The sequence below is a fragment of the Callorhinus ursinus genome, unplaced genomic scaffold, assembly GCF_003265705.2.
Source record: "Callorhinus ursinus isolate GAN/ISIS: 27379988/994484 unplaced genomic scaffold, GSC_fseal_2.0 scaffold19, whole genome shotgun sequence".
Classification (NCBI taxonomy): Eukaryota; Metazoa; Chordata; class Mammalia; order Carnivora; family Otariidae; genus Callorhinus; species Callorhinus ursinus.
The window spans coordinates 24,836,025-24,859,358 of record NW_027397081.1 but is presented as its reverse complement, the minus strand read 5'-3'; the positions used below and the strand labels follow the sequence as shown (position 1 = coordinate 24,859,358).

Genomic DNA, 23,334 nt, shown 5'->3' with positions numbered 1-23,334 from the left:
AATTTCTTAGCTGTTTCTTTATTTCAAGAGGTAAATCTGTGTATTTTTAGAATCTGTGCAGGTAATGTAAATAAGGTAAATAGCTTGGTGTGGTAATTACTTGGTCAAATTAGACTTTGCAGTGCTGTACCTATTCATATACATTTATTTATTTATTTTTTAAATGGTGTTTTATTTTTTTAGATTTTACTTATTTGACAGAGAGAGAGACAGCGTGAGAGGAAACACAAGCAGGGGGAGTGGGAGAGGGAGAAGCAGGTTTCCTGTGGAGCAGGGAGGAATGTAATGCGGGGCTCGATCCCAGGACCCTGGGATCATGACCTGAGCCGAAGACAGACGCTTAACGACTGAGCCACCTAGGCGCCCCCATGTACATTTTTTTGAAAAGCACTTTAGGCCAAACCCAAATCAGAAGATGGAGTGGATAAATTTAAAATACTATGGATCGTGGCCGTAAAGCCTTTTTGTCCAGATGATAATTTAAATTATTTTTATTTGATATGTATTTTAATTTCTATTCTCTCACATACCTATCTGAGATTTTGAGTGAATTAATTTGTGATTAGATCCATAGAGAAGGAAATAAAATCTTGTTACTTGTTTTGGACAATGCACTGTATACCTGCATGTATAGTAAAGGTATAAAATGCATCTATGCATGATAACAATGCATATCAACTCCTGTCCTCACCTTTAGAAGAGGAACACAAAAGAATGGACTTTTTATCTATAATAATTGGTTCTTTTAAAAAACATCCAGAGCTTTGAAACAAAAAAGTCAACATCTGTTTAATCTCTGTGATAGTGACATAAGTATGTGATAAATTATTTTGTGTACTTTTCTGATATTTGAAGTGTTCCATAATTTTAAAAATGTGTGTATGAAAGAGAAAATAATTGCAACTATATGCTGTTTTTCTTTTATTTTTCTGCTTTTGTTTATTTTCATTTTTTAATTTTTGTCATCCAAAAGAATAAGTATTGAACCGCCTGTGGGTATTTAGGAAATCTTTGGGTTAAAAGGCAGTGGAAGAACTGAGAAAACAGAGGAGCTTACTTCAGCAAAGAGTAAAAGAATGACTTTCCATATCAGAAGAAACAGCACTTAATGATCGGGGAGGCAAGAAAGGGAACAAACATCTCATGAACTGAATAAATGCAAATAATTGAGCATAACTGGAAGCAAAGAAAGGGCATGGAGGAGTAATGACTGAGATCAGCATATAAATTTAGACAGAGCTCAGATGATGAAAGCCATGATATGTGCAAATATGTTTGGACTTTATCCTGTGGATCAGTGATTCCCAATTCAGGCTGATCATCAGAATTAACTGGATCCCATTTCAGCCTCATAGAACTAGTATTTCTTAGAATAGTGACCAGGACACTGTTCTTTAAAAGTCTCTGCTGCCACATATATTGTCTTATATCATTCTAAAAACCCTCTCAGACAAGGAGTTGGTATTGTTCTCCACCTATGTAATAAAGAATTATAGTCCAGAGTAGGGCAATACAAGTTTATCATGTTAGTTTTAACATACCTGTGTTTAGAATTCAGTACATCTCTCTACTAGGAAGTGATGCCTTCTGTTTCTGCCCCATTTGGCTGGGGCAGATGGAGAAGAGCTACACTAAAAGCGTTTCTTCAGTTCTGAGATGGTTGCTCTGAAGGCTTTTTCCTGCAGTCCTTCCAGATCTTTTATGAGATGAAAGCGTCTGTATAAAATTAGGTTAAATTGCAAAACTAAATGGTGTGCAGTTGGGATCTGCTCATCAGTGCTGACCATGGAGGTTTTTGAAGGATTTCTGATAGTGTGACCTGATCAGTTTTGTATTTTGTACTGGTGGTGAGGGGAGCAGGGGATATCAAAGGTGTAAGGAGCATTAGCAGTATTCCAGGTAAGAAAGGATGTTCATCCCTACTAAAGCTTGGGTTATAGGAAGTAATAGAGCCAAGAGAAAATTAGAAGGTAGAATGTAATAAATATGCTCTGTGAATGGACAAATTATAAGCGTCTTTTTTTCTTACCCATAGGGCAAAAGTTGGATTGTTAAAAGAAGTTATGAAGATTTTCGGGTACTTGATAAACATCTTCATTTATGTATTTATGACCGACGATTCTCCCAACTCTCAGAGCTTCCCCGTTCTGATGCCCTGAAGGACAGTCCAGAGGTAAGCATTTAGTACTTTGCAGCAGTAATCACTATATATAAATTAGCAGAAAATTTTGTCTGTGTACTAAATAAAAGCTTAAGTTGAACACTCAGGATGATTCCTGGGATTATTAATTATTTCATAACTGAAAAATTAGTAATACTATGTAGAATGTTTAGAATTAAAGTAGGTTTGGAGTGTAATTTTATAAAAAAATTCATAATATATAAACACGCTATATATATGAGCAGACCGTTCTTCAAAGAGAACATAAAATATGGAAGCAAAAATATGGAAAAATGTTGACCTCACTGATAATTAGAGAAAGGCATAGTTTATGATGACATGCCATGTCTGTACCCTTACCCTCACTCCTGCCAAATTTCTAGTAAAAATAGAAAAGATTTAAAAAAAAATGTAAATGGGAAGAGATTCTTTATAATATCAGAAAATAACAACCATCAAAATTGTGAGGAATCTTTGAGAGTAGATGGGGTAAGATTTATGGGGCGAGCAAATACAGCATAAAAAATGTGTACAAGAGGATTGAAGAAGACGGATAAGTTAGAAATCTTGATCGTAAAAGCTGAATAAATAAAATAACTGAAAAGAGCAAACAAGGCTTTCAGAAGCATGATTACTATCCTCAGAGAAAGTGAGGCAATCTATCATGGAATGAGAGCAGAGTTTTATAAAAATAAAAGAATTAGAGATCTTAGAAATGAACATGTACTTACTTAAATTAATTTTAGTCATACCAAACCTCAATAGTTGGACTGTGTGCAAAATGGACACAGATGAAGAGAGCGTTAGTGAGCTGGGAGAGCAAATTTTATAAAAATATAGCCTCAGAAAGGAGAGAAGGATGAAAAGTTGTGGGAGAACATTTGGGAATCACAGAGAAAGGATACTGAAGTACCTACTTCCCTCTTCTAGAAGTTCTAGAAGGATACAGTACATGGAAGAAACTAAAATTTAATATAAGAAATTCCCTAAAACTAAGGAAAGGCATGTTTCAGATCAGATGGGCCCAGTAAGTACTAAGTCTGATGACAGAAAAGACATGCTTCTCAAAACACCATAGTGAAATTTCAAAATGCCAGCACAGCGAGAAAACCCAAAAAGCTTTCAGGGAGCAAAACACATACTTTCTTAAAAGAACAAGAATCATATTGACATTAGACTCCTCAGCATCCGCAATGGATGTTTGAAAAGAGTGCAGATACTTTTCAAGTCCTGAGGGGAAGCCATTTCAAATCTCTAATTAATTCCAAGGCAATTAAGTAGGTAGGACAAAGTAGAGACCTCCTTAGTCATGTAAGAACTGATACAACAGCACGGTCTCAGGAACATCTTAAAACCACAGATTCTTTTGTGTCATAGGAAACCTAGAAATCCATCTCCGTTTCCCGTCTCCACCTATTTGTCACATTTTTCTTTCTCAGGCTGTTTTAGGACATGGCCACTATGAATAGGTCCCAGGTTTTTAATCTCTTTTTTTAAGACAGCTGACAGAATGAGTTGAAATTTTGTATCATAATTTACTAATTCCTGCAGTAACTCCTGTTAGGCCAGCTAATGTTCAGTCACATTTCTGGACCAATCCATGGACCCCTGGTATGCAGTCACACACGAACATGGCTGTCCTGTCACAGCTGCATGCATGGAAGATTATAGCAGGTCTCTGAGAATTTGAAGGTAGCCAGGGGGAAGCTGGGCAGAAAAGCCAAATATGTCTCTGCTGTAATTATCTTTTTTATATTTTCAGTATAAAAATAGAGACAGCAATAAGGTTAGAAGCTATAAAATAGTATGACCCCTGATGATGAGATAGTAAAGTTCTTCACAAGACAGGGGATTTCTATGTAAGTGCCTGTGGTTTCACTTCATGAAACTCTCGAGCCTCTGTGAAGAATCCCCTGTAGCTATTAAAATGCCTAAAAATCTGCAGATTTTTTGCCCCAGAAACAACCAGTCTATACCAGTTACTTGGACAGAGAGTGCTGTATCTTGAGTTTGAGTTACCACTGAATCTCCTCTTTCTCTTTAGTCTGTCACTCAGATGCTTATGGCTTACCTGTCCCGCCTTTCAGCTATTGCTGGCAACAAGATCAATTGTGGACCTGCCCTTACGTGGATGGAGGTATTATCTAATTCACCTCTTACCAAAACTTATTTTTAAACTACTTAAGAAATTTAATATTAATTTAATTTTGATAGCTGATGAGTTTCAGGAATCAAAGAAATGGAGTTTATTCTTATCTTTGGAAGGATAAAGTGATACATTAAGTATTTTTTATTTAAAATCTATCTTTGAGAATCCAGGAAACTAATCTAAATATATCTTGTGAATTGCAATGGCACCTCTTATTTTGGCGTTGAATGTATTAATGTGTACATTTAGAAAGGTGTATATATACATATATATATATTTAGTTGACTTAGTAATAGAAAATATTTTTCAATTATTTATGAACAAGAGACAATTCATCTTTTAAAGAGTCCAATTTAAGATTAAGTATTAACTATTATAGTATCCAGAAAATATGGTCGGTATTTCTCCTTAATTTGCATATGTAAAATTATATTATTTTCTCCTCCCAGTGAAAATTGGGAAGACAGGATGGAAAATAGAAAGAATATGGAACTTTGAGCCAGGCCAACTTGTACGGAGATACTGGCTTTTCCATTATTGGCTGTGTGATCGTGGACAAATTATTTAATTTTTCATAAATTACATAACCTCTTTTAGCTTTAACATCTTCATCTTTAAATGATGATAATGATGTTAAGTATCTTTTAGAGTTATGAGGATTAAATTAAATCATGTTCTGTGCACAGCACAATGACAGGTGTACGTTAAGTACTCAATATATAGTGTTTGTTTTTTTATTAAGATTCTGTGGGTTATGGCCTCTCTAAGTCAAATTGAGTATCTTTTATAGACAGTCAAAGGAACTTTTGCAAGTCCCATGTCTTTAACCATCTCATAGTCCATTTTCTTTGTTATAGATTGATAATAAGGGAAATCATCTTCTAGTTCATGAGGAATCATCCATCAACACTCCTGCTGTCGGCGCTGCCCACGTTATCAAGAGGTACACTGCTCGGGCCCCTGATGAATTGACTTTAGAGGTAAATGACTGAAGACTCTGTGTTAGCTCAGGCCCTTTTTCCTGTACTCCGTTATCTTTCAGCCTGGATTGCTATCTATTTTTATTTAATGACCATATCCATCCTTGAAAATTCAGCTTGTATCTCCCATTTCTTCTAGGAAGTCATCCTTGATCTTCTCCCTAGTCCTTGCAGATACATATCCCCAAATAGCCTGGATTGACATTTCTTTTTTGTTTCTTTCTTTTTTAAAATATTTTATATTTAAGAAATCTCTACACCTAATGTGGGGCTCGAACCCACGACCTCAAAATCAAGAGTTGCATATTTTACCGACTGAGCCAGTCAGGCGCCCCTGTCTCTGACATTTCACTTATTATGCTCAGTCATAATTGTTGTCCTGTTTATCTCCATGATCTTCTTTAGAGCCAGGTCTCAGTCTTTTGTCTTTGTGTTTTTAGTACCTAAAAACAATACCCAATGATACTTTCTTCTCGTCGTTCAAAGATTGAGTTAAAGAACAGATGAAAAATGAAATGAACATTGCTTGCTATCAGATGTGAAAGGAGGATAATTAAGTTTCTTCCTTTAATTTGGCTGATGAGAAACAAAAAACTGCTAACAGTTATTCAGTTTAAGAAAAAACAATATAAATTTTTAGGTTCCATACACAAAGGAATGCATGTCTTGAAAGATGCCATGTTTGTTAGCAAATATGATTTTGTGAAGATGACTCTTTCATGGCCTGAAAAATCAGTTGTTAGCATACAAAGAAAAATTCTTAAAGCAATATGTATACCATAGTAACATTAGTTCTGAAGTACTTAACTGTGTTTTATCTCAGAAATCATCACTTACTTTGAATGAAGAATGTAACTTCCATTAAATATATTATTAAAAACTATTATTATGATTTTTATATTTATGATTTTGTAAAAGTTTGTATAAACTCACTAGTTCATCTTTTAGAGTGAAGAAAGTAAGCTATTTAGGGGAAATGTTATATTGTACCATCTATTGAAAAAAGTTGTCATCAAACTTGATATTTACTAAGGATAACCAAGTAATTGTAGACATTGCAGGCCTTTGTTATATGACTAAATAAAATATATCAAGTGCTCAAAATAGTACATAGCACATGGCAAGCACACACTAAATGTGTATTAATAAAACTTGTGCTTGTTCTAAATATGAGTATTTTAAACTTCTCCTTGTAAGTGGATCTGATCACTTTTAGTAACAGTAACAATATTTTAACAGAAATGGTGATGATGGTATGATGCCTGGCATTCAAAAATCGTATGCTATAAATTTGGCTTTCTGAAGTTACTGCACATATGTTAGTTGCATCCCAGTCTTTATGCTGCTTAACTTTTTTTAGACCTCTTCTTTACAAATGGTTAAGATTATTAAATTTTTTATAGAAAAAGGTGTTATGTTTTTCCAGAAACAATTAGCCAGAGAGTAAGGATCGTACTTTAACTTTTTGTTCTAATTCAGATTTAAATTCTAGATATAACAATTGGTTTAAAATTTGACTAAAAAAATTTCACTTAAAATTTTTCCTTGTAGGTGGGAGATATTGTTTCTGTTATTGACATGCCCCCAAAAGTGTTAAGCACATGGTGGAGAGGCAAGCATGGATTTCAGGTAGGCAACAAAGAATTAGGTGTGAACAAGTTCAAAAAACAGTTTTTGTTTATTCTTCAGTAATATTTCTCTTCACAGCATGTACTGGCAATGGACTTTGTCAGCAGAGGTAGAAAAATGTAGATGATATTAGACTTGGATTTCCTTTTCTACTTACTCTTGTGGTTGTTTTATCTTCTTTTTTAGATGGTGGTATAACCAAGTTTGAGCAGAATCACAGGCCTGATGACCACTTTTAGATTATCAAGCCTGTAACTCTGCCTTGCTTTTAATATTGGTTTTGAATCATGATTCACATATATTTTATAGTCTCTAGAATTAAGTCAGTTTGATCAAAATGTATTGTAACTGTTAATTTAAACAATGTTAATTGCATACCAACAACAGCATCTAAAGCAGTCTCATTTCTTTTTTTAAATATGCCTAAATAATTTGAGAACCGGTAATGGCCTCTTTAGATCGACTAACACCAATTTCCATAGGATTATAGGTTTTTTTTTTTTAATCTGTTAAAATCATCCATAGAAGGACATCTGAAAATGCCTTCAAATTGTGTCTTTAGTATATAACCTGTGAGTTTTTTGTGGTCTTTTTATAAAAGTGTTCCTAAAATGCTACATAAATAGAATGTTCATGCTATATAGCTAGAAATATTAATAAGTATTATATAACTATCTTGAGCTTTGCATATTAAATAGAAACTAGTAGGTTTTTATAAAATGTAGTTTATTAAAAAATAATCATACCGTTAGAAACAGGATAGCATGGTGGTTAAGAGCATGGGCTTTGGTGCCAGATTGCCTGGGTATTACGCTGTGTTATCTTGAGCTTGTTAATTTTACTCCTGTGTGCCTCAGTTTCCTCAGTTGTAAAAAGGGGATTGTGGGACTCTTCTTTGTTTCATAAGATTATGGTAAAGATTAAATGTGTGAGGATAAAATGTGTAAAGTACATAGAACAAGTCTGATAATATTTTTCACTCAAAAAATATTGATTTTTAAGTTTAAATAATTCTTTTTTTTACAAATTTAATTTTATCTATCCTTTTATCTATTACAAAAGCATCTATAGCAATTTAATTTGATGACCAGAAAAATCATATCCATATTATACCACAAATTGTCTTGTTTGTATAATTGGGGTCTTTTATCTGTGCTCTGATTTCTTAATTGCTATGCATAATTGGTGCATTTGATTAAATATAAAACTAAATAGAAAAGTAGTGTTATCTTTTTTCCTATTAAGGGGTTAATTCTCCATGTTCATAAACTGTAGGGTCTAAAAGATGACAAAAAAATAAATTTGGCTTTAAGATGGCAGTTAAATTTTTTCTTGATATTGCTACCTTTCTTATAATCTTAGACAAATCATTTGCTTTCTTTGTACTTTAGTTTCTTCTTAATTGGAGAGTTCCATTTAGAATCTCTCTAGTTCTTCTCAGATTTTCCTTCTATTATTGTAAAAATGGTAGTAGGTTTTCCCTTCTTTCATGTGACAGGTATTTATTGAGATCTGACTCTGTGCTAAGTATAGATTTATCTTCCTAACTCTTTTAATTAGAGTCACACGGTTTAGTTTCTTGCCCAGATTATTCTTTTAAATATTAATATATAAATTAACAATTGTTAAAAATTAGCTTGTTGCCAAAACAATTTAAAATAAAAACAGATTTTTAAAGTTAAAGGATTTATTTGTAATTGATAATGAAAGGTTTTTTATATAGCATTGCTATTTGTTTTCATCCTAATTGGTCCTGGAAGGACAGTCATTTCTGTTGAGATCATGTTGGAAAATATGGATGTGAGAAGAGGAGTTGATTGTGGGCATTGGGGGGGTCACCCGTAAAACTAGTAGCAGTCTTTAAATATCACTGTCAAAACTTCATTTATAGAAGGAATCCAGTACTTTAAGGAAATAATCCACACAGTTCACTCTTCCTTGATGTTCCTAAGCACTCATCCATTTGTAAGACTGCCTCATTTACTGCAGGGGAAGGTGTGAATGGAAAGGCATGTACTGAGCATCTGTTATGTGCAAAGTATTGCTGGGCACTTTATACACAATGTTTTCTTTAATCTTCACAAAACTATTAACCCCTTGTATGGAGGGGAAACAGTCTGAGAGGGTTAATAAACAGTCAAGATGCCAAATCAGTAAGAGATGGAGTAAGGACTCAAATTCATATCTGCTTGATCACATTGCCTGAGAAGCACTAAGGATGATTTCTGCATTTACTCTCATATTGCTAACTTTATCCTTAGCTCTCTACCCTATGGAAAGGAACATCTTTCCTTCCCAGACAGCTGTAAAGATTCACCAACAGAGTACTGTAAAGCATACAGGTTTACTGGTCGAAACATTGCTGTTACCATATGTTATTTTTTAATGTAATAATTAATATATTAATTATAATGATGTTCTCTACCCTTGTTACATATTTTTAAATGGTGAGCATATGTCCTTCCTTACTCAAATATTTTGTTGAGAGAGGAAGATAATTATAATTTATTCCGTGTATATGATAATTATAGATGAGACCCCTGATTTTTAATTTTGAAATAACTGGAATAATGGCTTAGTCCACTGGTTTTCACATATATATTTTTTAACTCAGTGTAATTGTTAATTGAACAGAATCTTACACAGAACCTCAGTGTGAGAAAAGGCAGCAGTGGAGTTGCCCTGGTTAGTTCAAGTCAGGCACCCTGGGCCTTATTCCCCATGGAGCATGTCTGATTGACCTTGGATCTCCTGCAGCATCCCAGAGGGGCCACAGTAGAGCTATGTACAAACACTACCACGGGAAAACCACTTGTTTAGGTTACCAGTACACCTCACTTTATACAGTGGCTATGTTACATTATAGACTATTTTATAATTTTAATTTTTTAAAGATTTTATTTATTTATTTGCCAGAGAGAGAGAGAGAGAGCACAAGCGGGGGGAGCAGCAGAGGCAGAGGGAGAAGCAGGCTCCTCACTGAGCAGGGAGCCTGTGTAGGCCCTGTGCATCTCCACTTGCACGTCTGCTCAACTTGATGTGTTTATGATGTGTTACATGGACTCCGCTTTTTCTTTTGTTAGTCATGTGTGTTTGTTTTTTCCTTTCTGGCCAGCTCTCAAGGTATGACAGGTCCAGGCGTCAGTGTGGAGGCCTTTCCTTTGTATTACTGTGAACTGATGCTGTGCAGTTGCTGGTTTTATTATTATTATTATTATTATTTAAGACAAATTAATAGACTTTTTTTAAGTACAATTTTACAGAATAATTGAGCAGATAGTATAGAGTTTCATATAATCCCCCCACCCCCACACATAGACACATACATAACTTCTCCTATTATTAACATCCTGCTTTTATAAATTCATTGTATAGAATTGGCAAAATGCTGGTCTTTATTGACCACCAGCTGATTTGCAGAGATTATAGACAGCACAGAATAAGTACTGTTTCTAGAATAGTTGTCTAAGGATCTAATGCTCCTCAGATCCTTGACCAAAATCACATGGATACAGAATATATGGATATATATACTACAGAATGTCAGTTTCATATTCTGCCCCATAATGATTGAAATTGTTTTGGGGCTTGCTTTTTTGTTACAATTAATGAACCAAATTTCATACATTATTATTAACTATAGCTCATTGTTTACATTAAGGTTCACTCTTTGTGATGTATAGTTCTGTGGCTTTTAATAAAGGCATAATGACATGTATCAACCAGTACAGCTTCATACAGAGTAGTTTCACTGCCCTAACCCTTGTGCTCTACCTTTTCATCCTTCTCTCCCCATAACCCCTGACAACGAGTAATAAGTTACTGTCTCTGTAGTTTTGCCTTTCTCAAAACATCATATAGTTGAAGTCATCCAGTATGTAGCCTTTCCAAATTGGCTTCTTTCACTTAGCAATATGCATTTAATTTTCCTCCATATCTTTCCATGGTTTGATAAATCCTTTTTTGTCATTAATATTAATTGTTATGGATGTGCCAGAGTCATTTATTATAGGACATCTTGGTTGTTTCCAGTTTTTGGCAGTTATTAATAAAGCTGCTATAAACATCCATGTGCAGGTTTTTGTGTAGATATAAGTCTTCAGCTCCTTTGGGTAAATACCAAGGAGCGCAGTTGCTAGATCATATGGTAAGCCTATGTTTAGCTTTGTTAAGAAACCACCAAACTGTCTTTCAAAGTGGTTGTCCCATTTTGCATTCCTACCAGCAATGACACTGTTCAGCATTCTTACCAACATTTGATAGTTCTCAGGGTTTTTTTTGGATTTTAGCCATTTTAATAGGTGTGTAGTACTACATTATTGTCTTAATTTGCAAATAAAGTCCAAGTTATAACATTTACTAATATACTTAAGGGTGTTATAGTGCTGTCTTCATTCTTCTATTACAAGTAATTCCTTCCTTTAGCACTGATTTTCAATCTTTAGTGTACTTAAAAATCACCAGGGAATCTTGTTAAAATGTAGAGTCCCAGGACCTAAGCCCCAAAATTCTGTCTCAGTGGTTGTGGGATAGGATGTAAAACCATATTTTATCTATGTCATTCTGGCCCAGGTGTTCCTCAGACAACTCTTCTAGAAGCAGTGCTTACTCTGTGCTGTAGGTAAGCTCTGCTAATCATCTGGTGGTTGATAAAGATTAGCATTTTGCCAAGTTCTAATCTGTGTATTGTTTTAGACCATAATTTAGCTGTGGGAACAGAAGGATTAGTTCATCCATGTGTTTTAATTATAACGTGACTCTGCTTCTTTTCTTAAAATTCTGGGAGTAGGAAGTGTGAAATTATATTAACTATAGTAATTTGAAATTCTGAAATCTGTTTTTAGTTTGTTTCCTAAAATGTATATTGAATCTTTTACCTTTGTTTTATCATAGAATGTACTTAAGCAAAAAAAAAAAAAAACCCAAGAAAACAAAAACAAAAAAACCCAAAACAAACAAACAAAACCCACAACTATTTTTTTTTCTCATTTTTTAAACTAAATGTCATCAGCTTTTGTGCTTGGCTGTAGACCCTTGTTGGAGATATGAGGTAGAGTATCTGGAGAGCCCTTTTTCTTTGGTAAAAGACATAACACAAAGATAAAATGTTAATATCTTTGAGGATTATTTGTTTGTGTAGGCAGTTTCTCAGAGTTTTATCTGGGAGCTGCTAGCAACAGAATGACTTGAGAAACATGTTAAAGCTAGGTATTACCAATCAGAATCTTGGGGGGTAGGGACAGGATTCTGAATTTTATCAAGTTCTTCAGATAATTATTAAACACAAAATGTGATAACCATGGAGCAGCCTCCCATTGTTTATCCTGTGCACAGATAAAAGAAGAAATTAAACAGAGTTAAGCCAATGTTCTCTTTTCCACCCAGGAAATCTTTCTTGAAACACATTTGGGATACACTTAATTTAATGGATAGAATACCACTTAGAGATTGAATTTTATACAGCTCACGTTCTCTTAGTTCTCCATAAGATGGTAAAGGATCAGCTTTTTAATTTTTCATAGTTGCCCTAGAATGTTCTGTGAGTGTCTTTGTGTACAAATATGAGAGAAGCAATTCTTGGACAATAACAGTGTCCTTACCTCAAGAGTTTAATGTAGTTCTAAATAACTTATTTTCAGAAGAGTATTATTTATCCAAAGGGAAGATATTTGGAAGCCTGTCCCTCATAGTAGTTTAGTGGAGGAAGGAGGTTTACCTGCTCATTTATGAAAAGACCGTATATTTATATATGGGATCCAAAGCTGTGCCTTTTCATTACTTACTGTTAAATGGGGCACCATATTTCCTCTCTAGTTAAGTTTTGGGAGATCATGTAAATTTGCACCTGTAATGTTAAATAACTTCAAGGAAAGATAGTATGTGATACTACAAATAAAAGCAATTGTGACACTTCTTCAGTGCTTCTTAAGTGTGCTGTTCTAAGTGCTTTGCACTGGCCTTAAATTCTTACAGCTCTGTGAAGAAGGTACTATCATCTCGTACTGATGACAAAACTAAAGTGTAGGGGGTAAAACAACTAGCCCATTGTTATTCTGCTGTTTAATATCAGAGCTTAGATCAAATCCTAGGTATTCTGGGCAAAGAAGAGATCATAGTAGTAATTTAATGAACCAGTAGTGGCTTGTACTACTTACTGACTTGTATGAATCATAGATTTCTATAGTAGAAAAAATGATAGTGGATCATCTCTTCTTAACCAGTCATTTAAAAATTATAGAAATCTAGAGACAAAAGATGTAGATAAATTGTTCTGATTCACAAAGACAGTATGTAATGTGCAGCCAGGAGCAGTGCACAAGCTTGGTGAGTTCCAACTCTATATTTCCCCCCTTGGATCATAAAAAGATATAAATTTTCTTAAATTATTTTTCATATTTCTTGTTTCTGTTTTTATTTTTCTTATTAGTGCAAGTGGCATTATTGACTGCCATTGATATTTGTTTCTTGATATCCTTTTTCTAATTTATAACATCAGAGCATGTCCTATCAAATGATATTTAAACATTCAGTTTCATGGAAATGATTGACAAAATGGCTTAGAGCAGTAGTTCTTAACCCTATCAAACCCTTCACACCCTCATTATAATAAATATTTTCTAAAATCCTTCCATATGATTTCTGAAATGAAATTTACAAATGATGTAACTACCTACAAACAAACACAATTTCAAAGAAGGTGAAATCATTTTCACATATAATATAGAAGAAATACAAGTATGTTGTGTATTTAAAGTATATAATATATACTTGAAATACAAATATTTGGAACAACTCCATGAGAATCTTTTATTCCAAATGTAGTCCATAGACTAGCAGCATTAACATCAGTCAGCCAATACAATAAAATCTGTTTATGATAGCATCAAAAATATGAAACACTTGGTGATTTATCTGAAAAAAATATGAAAGATCTCTGTACTGAAAACTGCAAAATAGTTTTGAGAAAAATCAAAGAATATTTAAAAAAAAAAAGGGAGAGAGACACCCTATGTGTGGATTGGAAGTCTTTACATTGTTAAGATGTCATTATTCCTCACATAGATCCCAGTCAAAATCTTGGCAAACTTTTTTGTAGAAATTGATAAGCAAATTAATTCATATGAAGATGCAAAGGAGCTAGAATAGAATAGCCAAGGTAAATTTGAAAAAGAACTAGGTTGGAGAGCTAACATTAATTGATTTGAAGACTTACTGTAAAGATACAGTATCAAGAGGGTGTGTTATTAGTGGAAGGGTAGACAAATAGAATAGTAGTACAGAATAGAGTCCAGAAATAGACCCATACATATACATGGACAAATGATTTTCAACAAAGATTCAAATCAATTCAGTGAAGACTATATGGTCTATTTTACAAATGGTACTAGAACAATTGGTTGTTCCTATGCCTCCATTATAAAACAAAACAAAAAACTGTTTTTTAAATCATCTGTAAAACTTACCCAAAATGGATCATACACCCAAATATAAAGCTTAAACTATAAAGTTGCTTGAAGAAAACATAGGGGAAACTTTTGTGACTTTGGGTTAGGTAGAGATTTCTTAGATGCAACATGAAATGAACAATTCATAAAAAAATTGAATTTCATCAAAGTTGGAAACTTTCCTTTGAAAGACATTACTCATAAGACAATAAAAAGAAAGCTACAGACTGGGAAAAAATATTGGCAATGATTATATCTGACAAAGGACTTGTATTCAGAACGTACTCAATAAGGAAACAGAGCTCAATTTTAAAAGTAGGCAAAGATCGAAACTTCACAGAAAAGATATATGTCAAATAAACACATAAAGACATGCTCACTCTTGGGTGTTATGCACAGACAATGAATCATGGAACACTACATCAAAAACTAATGATGTAATGTGTGGTGATTAATATAACAATAAAAAAATTAAAAAAAAAGACATGCTCACTGTCATTTGTTATTAGAGAAATGCAAATTAAAATGACAGTGAGATATCACTACATACTTATTAGAGTGGTGAGGCTGTGGAGGGATTGAAACACACAGGATTGGTGAGAATATAAGATGCTACAATTTGGAAAGCAGTCCGTCAGCTTCTTAAGTTAAATAGACACCTACTATATGATCCAGCCATTCCACTCCTAGATTATTATCCAAGAGAAAAAGAAAGCTGACGTCCATACGAAGACTCATATATGAATGTTCATAGCAGCCATGTATATAATAGCCCCAAACTGGAAACATTTTATCAACAGATGATTAATGGGTAAACAAATGGTGCTATCTATACAATAGAATATTACTGGAATAAAGAGGAGTGAATTACTGATACATACAGCAACATGAATGATCCTCAGAATAATTATACTGAGTGAAAGAAAACAGACAACAAGAGTACATTCTTTTGACTCCATTCAAAGAAAATTGTAGGAAATGCCAAGTAATACAGTGATAAAAAGTAGATCAGTGGTTGCCTGGTGAGCAGGGATAGGGGTTGGGTAGGGAGAGGGAGAGATTACCAAGAGATAAAAAGAAACTTTTTGGGGTTGATGAATATATTCAGAATCTTTTAAAAAAATTATTTATTTGACAGAGAGAGAGAGTGAGCACAAGCAGGGGGAGCAGCAGAGGCAGAGGGAGAAGCGGGCTCCCCGCAGAGCAGGGAGCCCGATGCGGGGCTCGATCCCAGGACCCTGGGATCATGACCTGAGCCGAAGGCAGATGCTCAACCGACTGAGCCACCCAGGCGCCCCTAATATATTCAGAATCTTGATTGTAGTTATAGTTTTACAGGTGTCAGAGTTATCAAAATGTATATATTAAATATGTACAGTTTATTGTCAATTATACCTCAGTCAAATTGGGAAGAAAAAACTGGAGAAGCGTCTCTGACTTAACTTTTTATGTATTCAACCCAATTGATAGTTTCTTTCTCTTCTTGCCTCTGTGCCCGTACATTCATATACTCTTCTTAATTCTTCATGCCATTTTTGAAACTATACGTTTTTATTATCTCTTTCCTAGTTTGCAGATTCCTAAAATGTGCTTCTGTTTCTTGTTATCTCCCCTTCCTCCTACCCTCGAAGGTATACACTGCTTTTAGATTTTTCTTACTAAAACACACCTGTTCCTGTCCCTCTTCTGCTCAGAGTTTGTCACTTTCATAGAGAAGAAACCTCAACGTTCTTGTCATGATGTATGAGACCATCCATGATTTCTCACCTCATTTTACTTCTCCAGTCTTACTTACCACTCTTATTTTATAAACTCAATTTCCACATAAATTAAACCATCATCCTTCCTTCCCCCATTACACAGGCTGCTCTTTTCATCTACACATTCTTCCACTTATAATGCCTTCTCTATCCTCATCTTACTCCTGCCAAGGGGGAAAGGTAAGGTAGAGTTATTAAAATTTTAAACCAACCGTAATTTTGTTTGATATGTCATTGAGCTAATGGGGAAAAATTAATCTCATTTGGTAGTTACTTGCTATATAATAAGCAGTTGTGCTCAATATTATCATTCCATTGGCCCCTCCAATTTCTGCCATTACCCACTTCTTCACTTGCCTTTTTACCCAGATTAGATTCTAGGGCCAACATTATTTTTGTTTTATTTTTTGTTTTTTTTAATTTTATTTTATTATGTTAGGTTAGTCACCATGCATTACCTCATTAGTTTTTGATGTAGTGTTCCATGATTCATTGTTCGGGCATAACACCCAGTGCTCCGTGCAATACATGTCTAGGGCCACCATTATTACATTTACTCATCACAAGTATATGCTTAAACCCTTCAGCCCTGTTTTCTTCTCTTGCTTCATTAGTAGTTTCTGTTTGCCTTAATGCAAGAATGGACACTTCATTACTTCTCTTACTTAAGGTCTCATCAGTATTCTATTTCTTTTTTCCCGACGCTTTCTTCTCTCAGTAGAAGTGACATGACAGTCTTAGAGTTCCTCTGTCTTCTCAGTCTTTTTACAGCACTTCCTCCTCTAGCAGATCCCTGAAAGGCTGGGGTCGAACTACCTTCTCATTCTGTGCTTTGTCTTAGACTATCTTATTTACTCTTTTAACTTTAAATTCATTATATTTGCCCATCTCCCAGATTTATACCCCGATTCCTGACCTTGTTTCTTTTCTTTTTTTTTTTTTTTTTAAAGATTTTCTTTATCTATTTGACAGAGACACAGCGAGAGAGGGAACACAAGCAGGGGGAGTGGGAGAGGAAGAAGCAGGCTTCCTGCCGAGCAGGGAGAGCCCAATGCGGGGCTCGATCCCAGGATCCTGGGATCATGACCTGAGCCAAAGGCAGACACTTAACGACTGAGCCACCCAGGTGCCCCATGTTTCTTTTCTTTTTTAAAAAAGATTTTATTTATTTGAGAGAGAGCAAGACAGAGAGAAAGAGAGAGCATGAGCAGGGGGAGGAGCAGAAGGAGAAGCCGACTCCCCATTGAGCAGGGAGCCTGATGCGGGGCTTGATCCCAGGACCCCAAGATCATGACCTGAGCCAAAGGCAGACGCTTAACCGACTGAGCCACCCAGGCACCCCTCCTGACTTTGTTTCTGAGTCCCAAACCTTAACATCCTACTGTAAGAGTAATGTTTTTAGCAGTAGAAATTAGGGAGCTGGCATTTAATGTTTAAGAGACAGTGTAAATAAGGCAAAGAAACCAGAAGCAATGTGAAGTTTCTTGGAACATAAAGATGGAGAGACACAAATAGGAATATCTCAGAAAACCAATGCAAAAATTATTAGATGGAACCAGGAACTGGGAAGTCAGGAATTGGGGGAATTTGCTTGCAGTTTTACTCCTTTCCATGTAGTAGCAGCAGCTGCTGCTTCTTTGTCTTGTTCTCCTTTTTTTTAAAAAACTACTTTCTAGTTCTAGCAACTTGGAGATAAAGATTCAAGCCTAGTTCCCAAATCTTAAGAGACAGACTGACTAATTAACTTATGAACTGTCATTAACTTATGACTAATTAACTGATGAACTGTAACTGGGATGTTGTTGGCAGGGGCATGTAGTCTGGACTGGACAGAGATCCTAAAAAGGAGTGAGTTCTTTAAGAATATTTGGGGAGTGGGAAGAAAATAATTGACTTTCAGGGTGGGAGATCATGAATTTGTCTTGTTTGAATCTCCTGAGTGATGTGATTTTTCTTTAGCAGTACAGAGGCATGCAAGGAGGGTGGTATATTGATATATTTTGGAGAGGGTTGCTGGATTGGTTTGGCAGAAAGTTAATATTGTGAGGAAATTAAGGGTACTGATATATTTTTTAAAGTTCCAATGATCAATCTCTTGGTTCATACTAGGTAGCAAAAAGAGATTGGAAGGGGACTAGATACCCTAATGGGGAAATATACGGGGAGAAGGAGATGCAGTACCTCTGAATTTGAGCTTCAATTATCATGGAATATATGAGCACTAGAGGCCTGGGAGGAGAGGAGATTGTAGTCTGAGAATGAAAAATTGGAAACTCTCTGAGGCCAGTAGTTCCAGTTGATGAAGAATCTGTGGTCTATCTCTGAAAGTAAGAGCATTACTTTACTAAGCTTAATAAAAAAAATTGTTATGCTAACAGTCCTAAAGCTTCACTAGCTATTAATTACATAAATCAACCACTAGAATAGGAATTTTTTTTTAAAAAATCAGTGATAAGCACATTGTTGTTGTGTTGAAATTCCTTTTAGATTTTGATTAGTTGCCTCAGGGAGACCATAGTCAGGATTAGGCTCCATTGGTAAGCAATGTCTTTTTTCCCTTCCAACTGTTATCAAAGCTTCAGCCTTATGTTATTGCAGTAGTTTCTTATCTAACATTCCCTCTATGTTGTACCAAAATATTTTTTCAGTACATTCACTTTCGTAGGCAAACCTATTTCTTTTATAGTTTGAACCGATCCTCAAGGTAGAAGAAGGTCAGAAGAATCAGATTGCAGTCGGTTACATTCAGGTCTGTCCTTATTCACTTGCCGAGAGGGAGCCATATACTTGTCAAGCTGCTGGAAACCTGTTCCTAGGAGCTATTAGAGTTGGGACAGGCCCTGGACCGAGGATACAGGTATAGATTAGTGGTGAACCCGAGCAAGTTGTGAAATTTTTTGGAATTTTATAGTACAATTGGGAAGCACAGCTGCTATTAGAAATTAAAGCATATGTTTACAATGAAGTGAATTGTATTAAAAATAAAGGTAATAAATACTTAAACTTTATTTGTAATTATTTTACTATATTTTACTGTTATCTGTGCTCTTGAGGTAACTTCCACCTAGTGTTCTGTATGGTATAAATACTACTTAACAGGCTACTCTGTGTCTCTTTTCAACTCTGTATTCAGTTGTGTCATGTTGGTAGCTTGAAATCAGCCATGGTGGGAGCATTTATACCACGGACTCTGGCAAACGCTATAAATCAAGGCCTTTCCTCTTGAAGGGCCAGCTGTTCAACTTTTACCAGCACACTGTGGGATATATAGTAGTCCTGTCTTATCTGCAGGGGATACTTTCCAAGACCCCCAGAGAATGCCCCAAACTATGGATAGTCCTGAACATTATATATACTATGTTTTTCTTATACATACATACATACATACCTATGATAAAGTTTAATATATAAATTAGGCACAGTAAGAGATTTACAAAAATAATAATAAAATAGAACAATTATAAAAATTTAGTAAAAGTTATATGAATGTGATCTGTCTGTCTCTCAAAATATTGTACTGTACTCATCCTTCTTGTGATAATATGAGGTGATAAAATGCCTATGTGATGAGATGAAGTGAGGCTAATTATGTAGGCACTGTCATACAAGGTTAGGCTGCTGTTGACCTTCTGACAATGCATGAGAAGGAGGATCATCTGCTTCCAGACTGTGGTTGACTGTGGGTAACTGAAACCGAAAGCAAAACCTATAGATAAGGGTGGAGGTGTCAACTGTAATAGTATCTCTTGCTTTTTCTCACTTGATCTCAAAGACTTGGGGGAAAACTACCAAATTGAAAGGCTTTTTTCCTTCCTAGAAGCTCATCCCTAACCTGTTGCAGCCTTATCTTTAATTGTTCTTCTTCTATTACTATATTTTTATTACCTACTCCTCTACCCTGTGGGCCCTAGATGTCGGTCTTTTCTCTCTCTCCCATCTTATTGTTAGAGTTGAATCTCATTTTGACCTCTGCCAATATGCCCAATTTCCCTCACCCTTCTCAGCCATATAAATTAGAGCGTTAGAAATTGTCACTGCTGGCAGAAAGAATAATATATGAAACAGGATGACATAGCTCATAGATAATATTGCCAGAGTTCCAGTCACTTTTAACATTTGACATTTTGAATTTATCGAAATTGTTAACTGGGTGGCCAGTGGGTGGCTCAGTTGGTTAAGCGTCTGCCTGTGGCTTAGGTCATGATCCCAGGGTCCTTGGATTGAGCCCTGCATTGGGCTTCCTGCTCAGCGGGAAGCCTGCTTCTCCCTCTGCCACTCCCCCTGCTTGTGTTCCCTCTCTTGCTCTTTCTCTCTCTGTCAAATAAATAAAATCTTTAAAAAAAAAAAGGAATTGTTTATATTCGGTAAAATATTAGCTTAAGTATGAGTCAGAAAAGTAAGTGTTCATTAACTGTATTTTTAGGGTTAATTATATATATTTTTTTCCCTGGGATTAGTTACATTCTTGTGTATATTTTCAACAGAGCACAGCTTCATTTTTTTGTGATGGAAATTTTATAATAGGAAAATAGAATCTACTTGCCTTTCACAGATTTATAGAATCAACTCTTCCAACTAAAAGACTTATTAACAGGAGTGCTTTGGGTTTCAAGAAACAGAAAAGTGAACAGAGAAAGTGACTGATGGCCACTGTTGAGTTAGCAACTTAAAGATGCTAGGCAGAAATTTCTAAGATTCTCTTAGTCTTTAAGGTCAAATGATGGTTCCTACACATCTACTCTCCATACCTGCATCACAGCAGGAGGAAGGAGCTAGAATAGTAGCAGCAGAGCTATATTTGCATGTGCTGTGGCTACACCTGGGCACTGAATGTATAGTTTAGCTAATAGTAATATTACACTTTATGCTAATAATATTATACTTTATAACAGTAATATTATACTTTATGATGCACGGAGACAAGTGAGCAGGGATTGGAGATAGGCATTAAATGAAGTTACCATGGACCTCTACATAGTATACAATATCACATTCACTCATATATCTAAACCTAATGCACTGAGACAAATTTAAAAGGTGCAAATGTAACTAATATATGATGTAGTTCTCCAAAGAAGTTCATTAAGCTTTGTTCAGTCTAGGAAGTGATGGAAAACTAGTTTTTATTTGCTGAGAGATATTTAGGTTTAGAAAATAGGCTAGGTGCTTTCACACAAATTATGTGGTAGCTAATATTATCCCCATTTTTACAAATTAGGAAACTGAGACAAATGTTAATTAATTTGCTCCAGATCACAGAACCTAGTAAATGGGCAGGCCAAGTTTAGAACCTGGTCTTTTCTCTTTAGAAAATTGCAGAAAATGTTTATAAATCAAAATTAATTCTAATTTTATGGAAAGAATGATATTTGATAGGGAAGAAACTCAAGTCCACACATGCAGAAGGTGGTAAGTGTTATGTATCGTCCATTTAATGGTGGAGCCTGAGCCCTCTAGGCTTGTAGTAGCCAGCGTATTGGAGACACTAACACTTAGTGGCTACTTACTGTATGCATTTTGCTTATACTGATCCATTTAATTCTTATAACAACCCTTATGTACTAGGTACTATTATTGTGTTTAGATGAAGAAACTGAAAACAGGCTGAGTCACAAACCTGACCTTGTAAGTGGCAGACCTAGAACTGAATCCAGGCACTCTTACCCTTGAGGCTGTGCGTTAACCATGATACCATCCACTGTCTCATAATAACTGATATGTGTAAGGGAGAATGAAAAGGATTTCTCAAGGTGATTCTTATCTGGTTCTAATTGATCTTGGAAGAATTTCCTTTTGTTTAGCTACATAGGACGTTGAACAAAATATGGTATGAAATTTCACCAGTAAAACAAACACTTAAAGCTTCATTTTGGAAGGCAATGCATAGGAACTTTAAGAATCCCAAATTCAAATATCTTTTAAACAAAACTGGTAACATGTTAATAACCCCTTTTCAGCTCATGATAATTGGTTACATCTTCATAATTTTAAGAACTACCATAGAATATCGATCCAGAAATTGAAATAAGAATGCAGTAAATGCATATGTGAAAATAATCCCACACAGATGGAAGTTACACAGCTCAGAACTTCATGATGAATCATAACTTTTGGAAGACCATTCCATTCTTCCCGAGTCTGTCAACAGAGGGATGTAAAAAGTGATGTAGTTTTCATGTTCAGCTTTAACATCTGTTGCATGGTAGCCTGATTATATTCCTATCTAAGGAAACATCTATAAATATTGGCAAAGATCTCCTTTTTACTTTTTTCCAGGCTGTTTATCTCTGTATTTATTCTATTGGCTCTACAGTGGATCTCTGTGTAATCTGGGTGGTCTGTGGTGAGCTCAGTATTTTCCTAATACAACTACTTACGGTTCTAAAGCCTAACACTATTGGTTGTTTTCTTCTCTTTTGGTTTCCCACTTAAATTATACACTACTAGCAACAGTAAATACCAGGATTTTAAATGAGTAATTGTTTCACCAATTTATTTTAGTCCTGTCATTTTTCATGAAACCTGTGAGAGAATGAAGAGAAAATTCACAAAAAAATTTGAATGTGGTTTAGTGTTGACTTTTTTTTTAAATTATAGAGAAGACAATAAATACAAAAGTTGGCCGTAGATAAATCAATACAACTAGGTTGAAATTTCAGCAACGTAAGTTATTAAGAGGTAAAAATTGTATATACTGCATGTATAGCTTGGTATCAGACTAAATATTTTAATTGGTATAAAAAAAGTTTGAGAAATTAAAAGCTAAAACTGAAAAAGCAGACTTAGATATTTGGACTAATAATACACAACTCTGTATACACATAGCAACAGATTGTTTTATTATTTGTATAATTGGTATCATCTGTGATTTAGAGTCTTGGAATAATAGAATCCTTTGGGAGGGACTGTGGAGTACATTACTGGAATTGAATTGGCAGTGTTCACACACTGGTCTGTGCTCTGGTTTAGAATCCTCTCTTTGCTGCTTTTCTTCCATAGGTGGGACTCTTCCCTGGACACTGTGTTGAATTAATTAATCAGAAAGTTCCCCAGTCAGTGACCAACTCAGTGCCCAAACCAGGTGAGTACACTTTTTCATTAGTGTGGTTATTTTATCAGCTGCTTAAAGAAACAGATTTTCTCTTTTAGCTGAACACATAGCTTGTTTTGTTGTTCTTTCCATTTATTGACATAATATGAACCCTTAATT

The 23,334-nt window shown here is 35.0% G+C and overlaps 1 protein-coding gene across 6 annotated transcripts in view; it reads left to right on the top strand.

Moving 5' to 3' along the window:
* ARHGAP32 (Rho GTPase activating protein 32) overlaps positions 1-23,334 on the top strand; it is a 311,991-nt gene that overhangs the window by 211,860 nt on the left and 76,797 nt on the right. For all 6 annotated transcript variants that reach the window (XM_073903977.1, XM_073903975.1, XM_073903974.1 and 3 more), the window contains 5 exons: positions 2,036-2,173; positions 4,206-4,298; positions 5,168-5,290; positions 6,842-6,919; positions 23,124-23,205. In XM_073903977.1, coding sequence (XP_073760078.1) covers positions 2,036-2,173; positions 4,206-4,298; positions 5,168-5,290; positions 6,842-6,919; positions 23,124-23,205 — 514 coding nt within the window. The remainder of the gene's footprint in view (positions 1-2,035; positions 2,174-4,205; positions 4,299-5,167; positions 5,291-6,841; positions 6,920-23,123; positions 23,206-23,334) is intronic.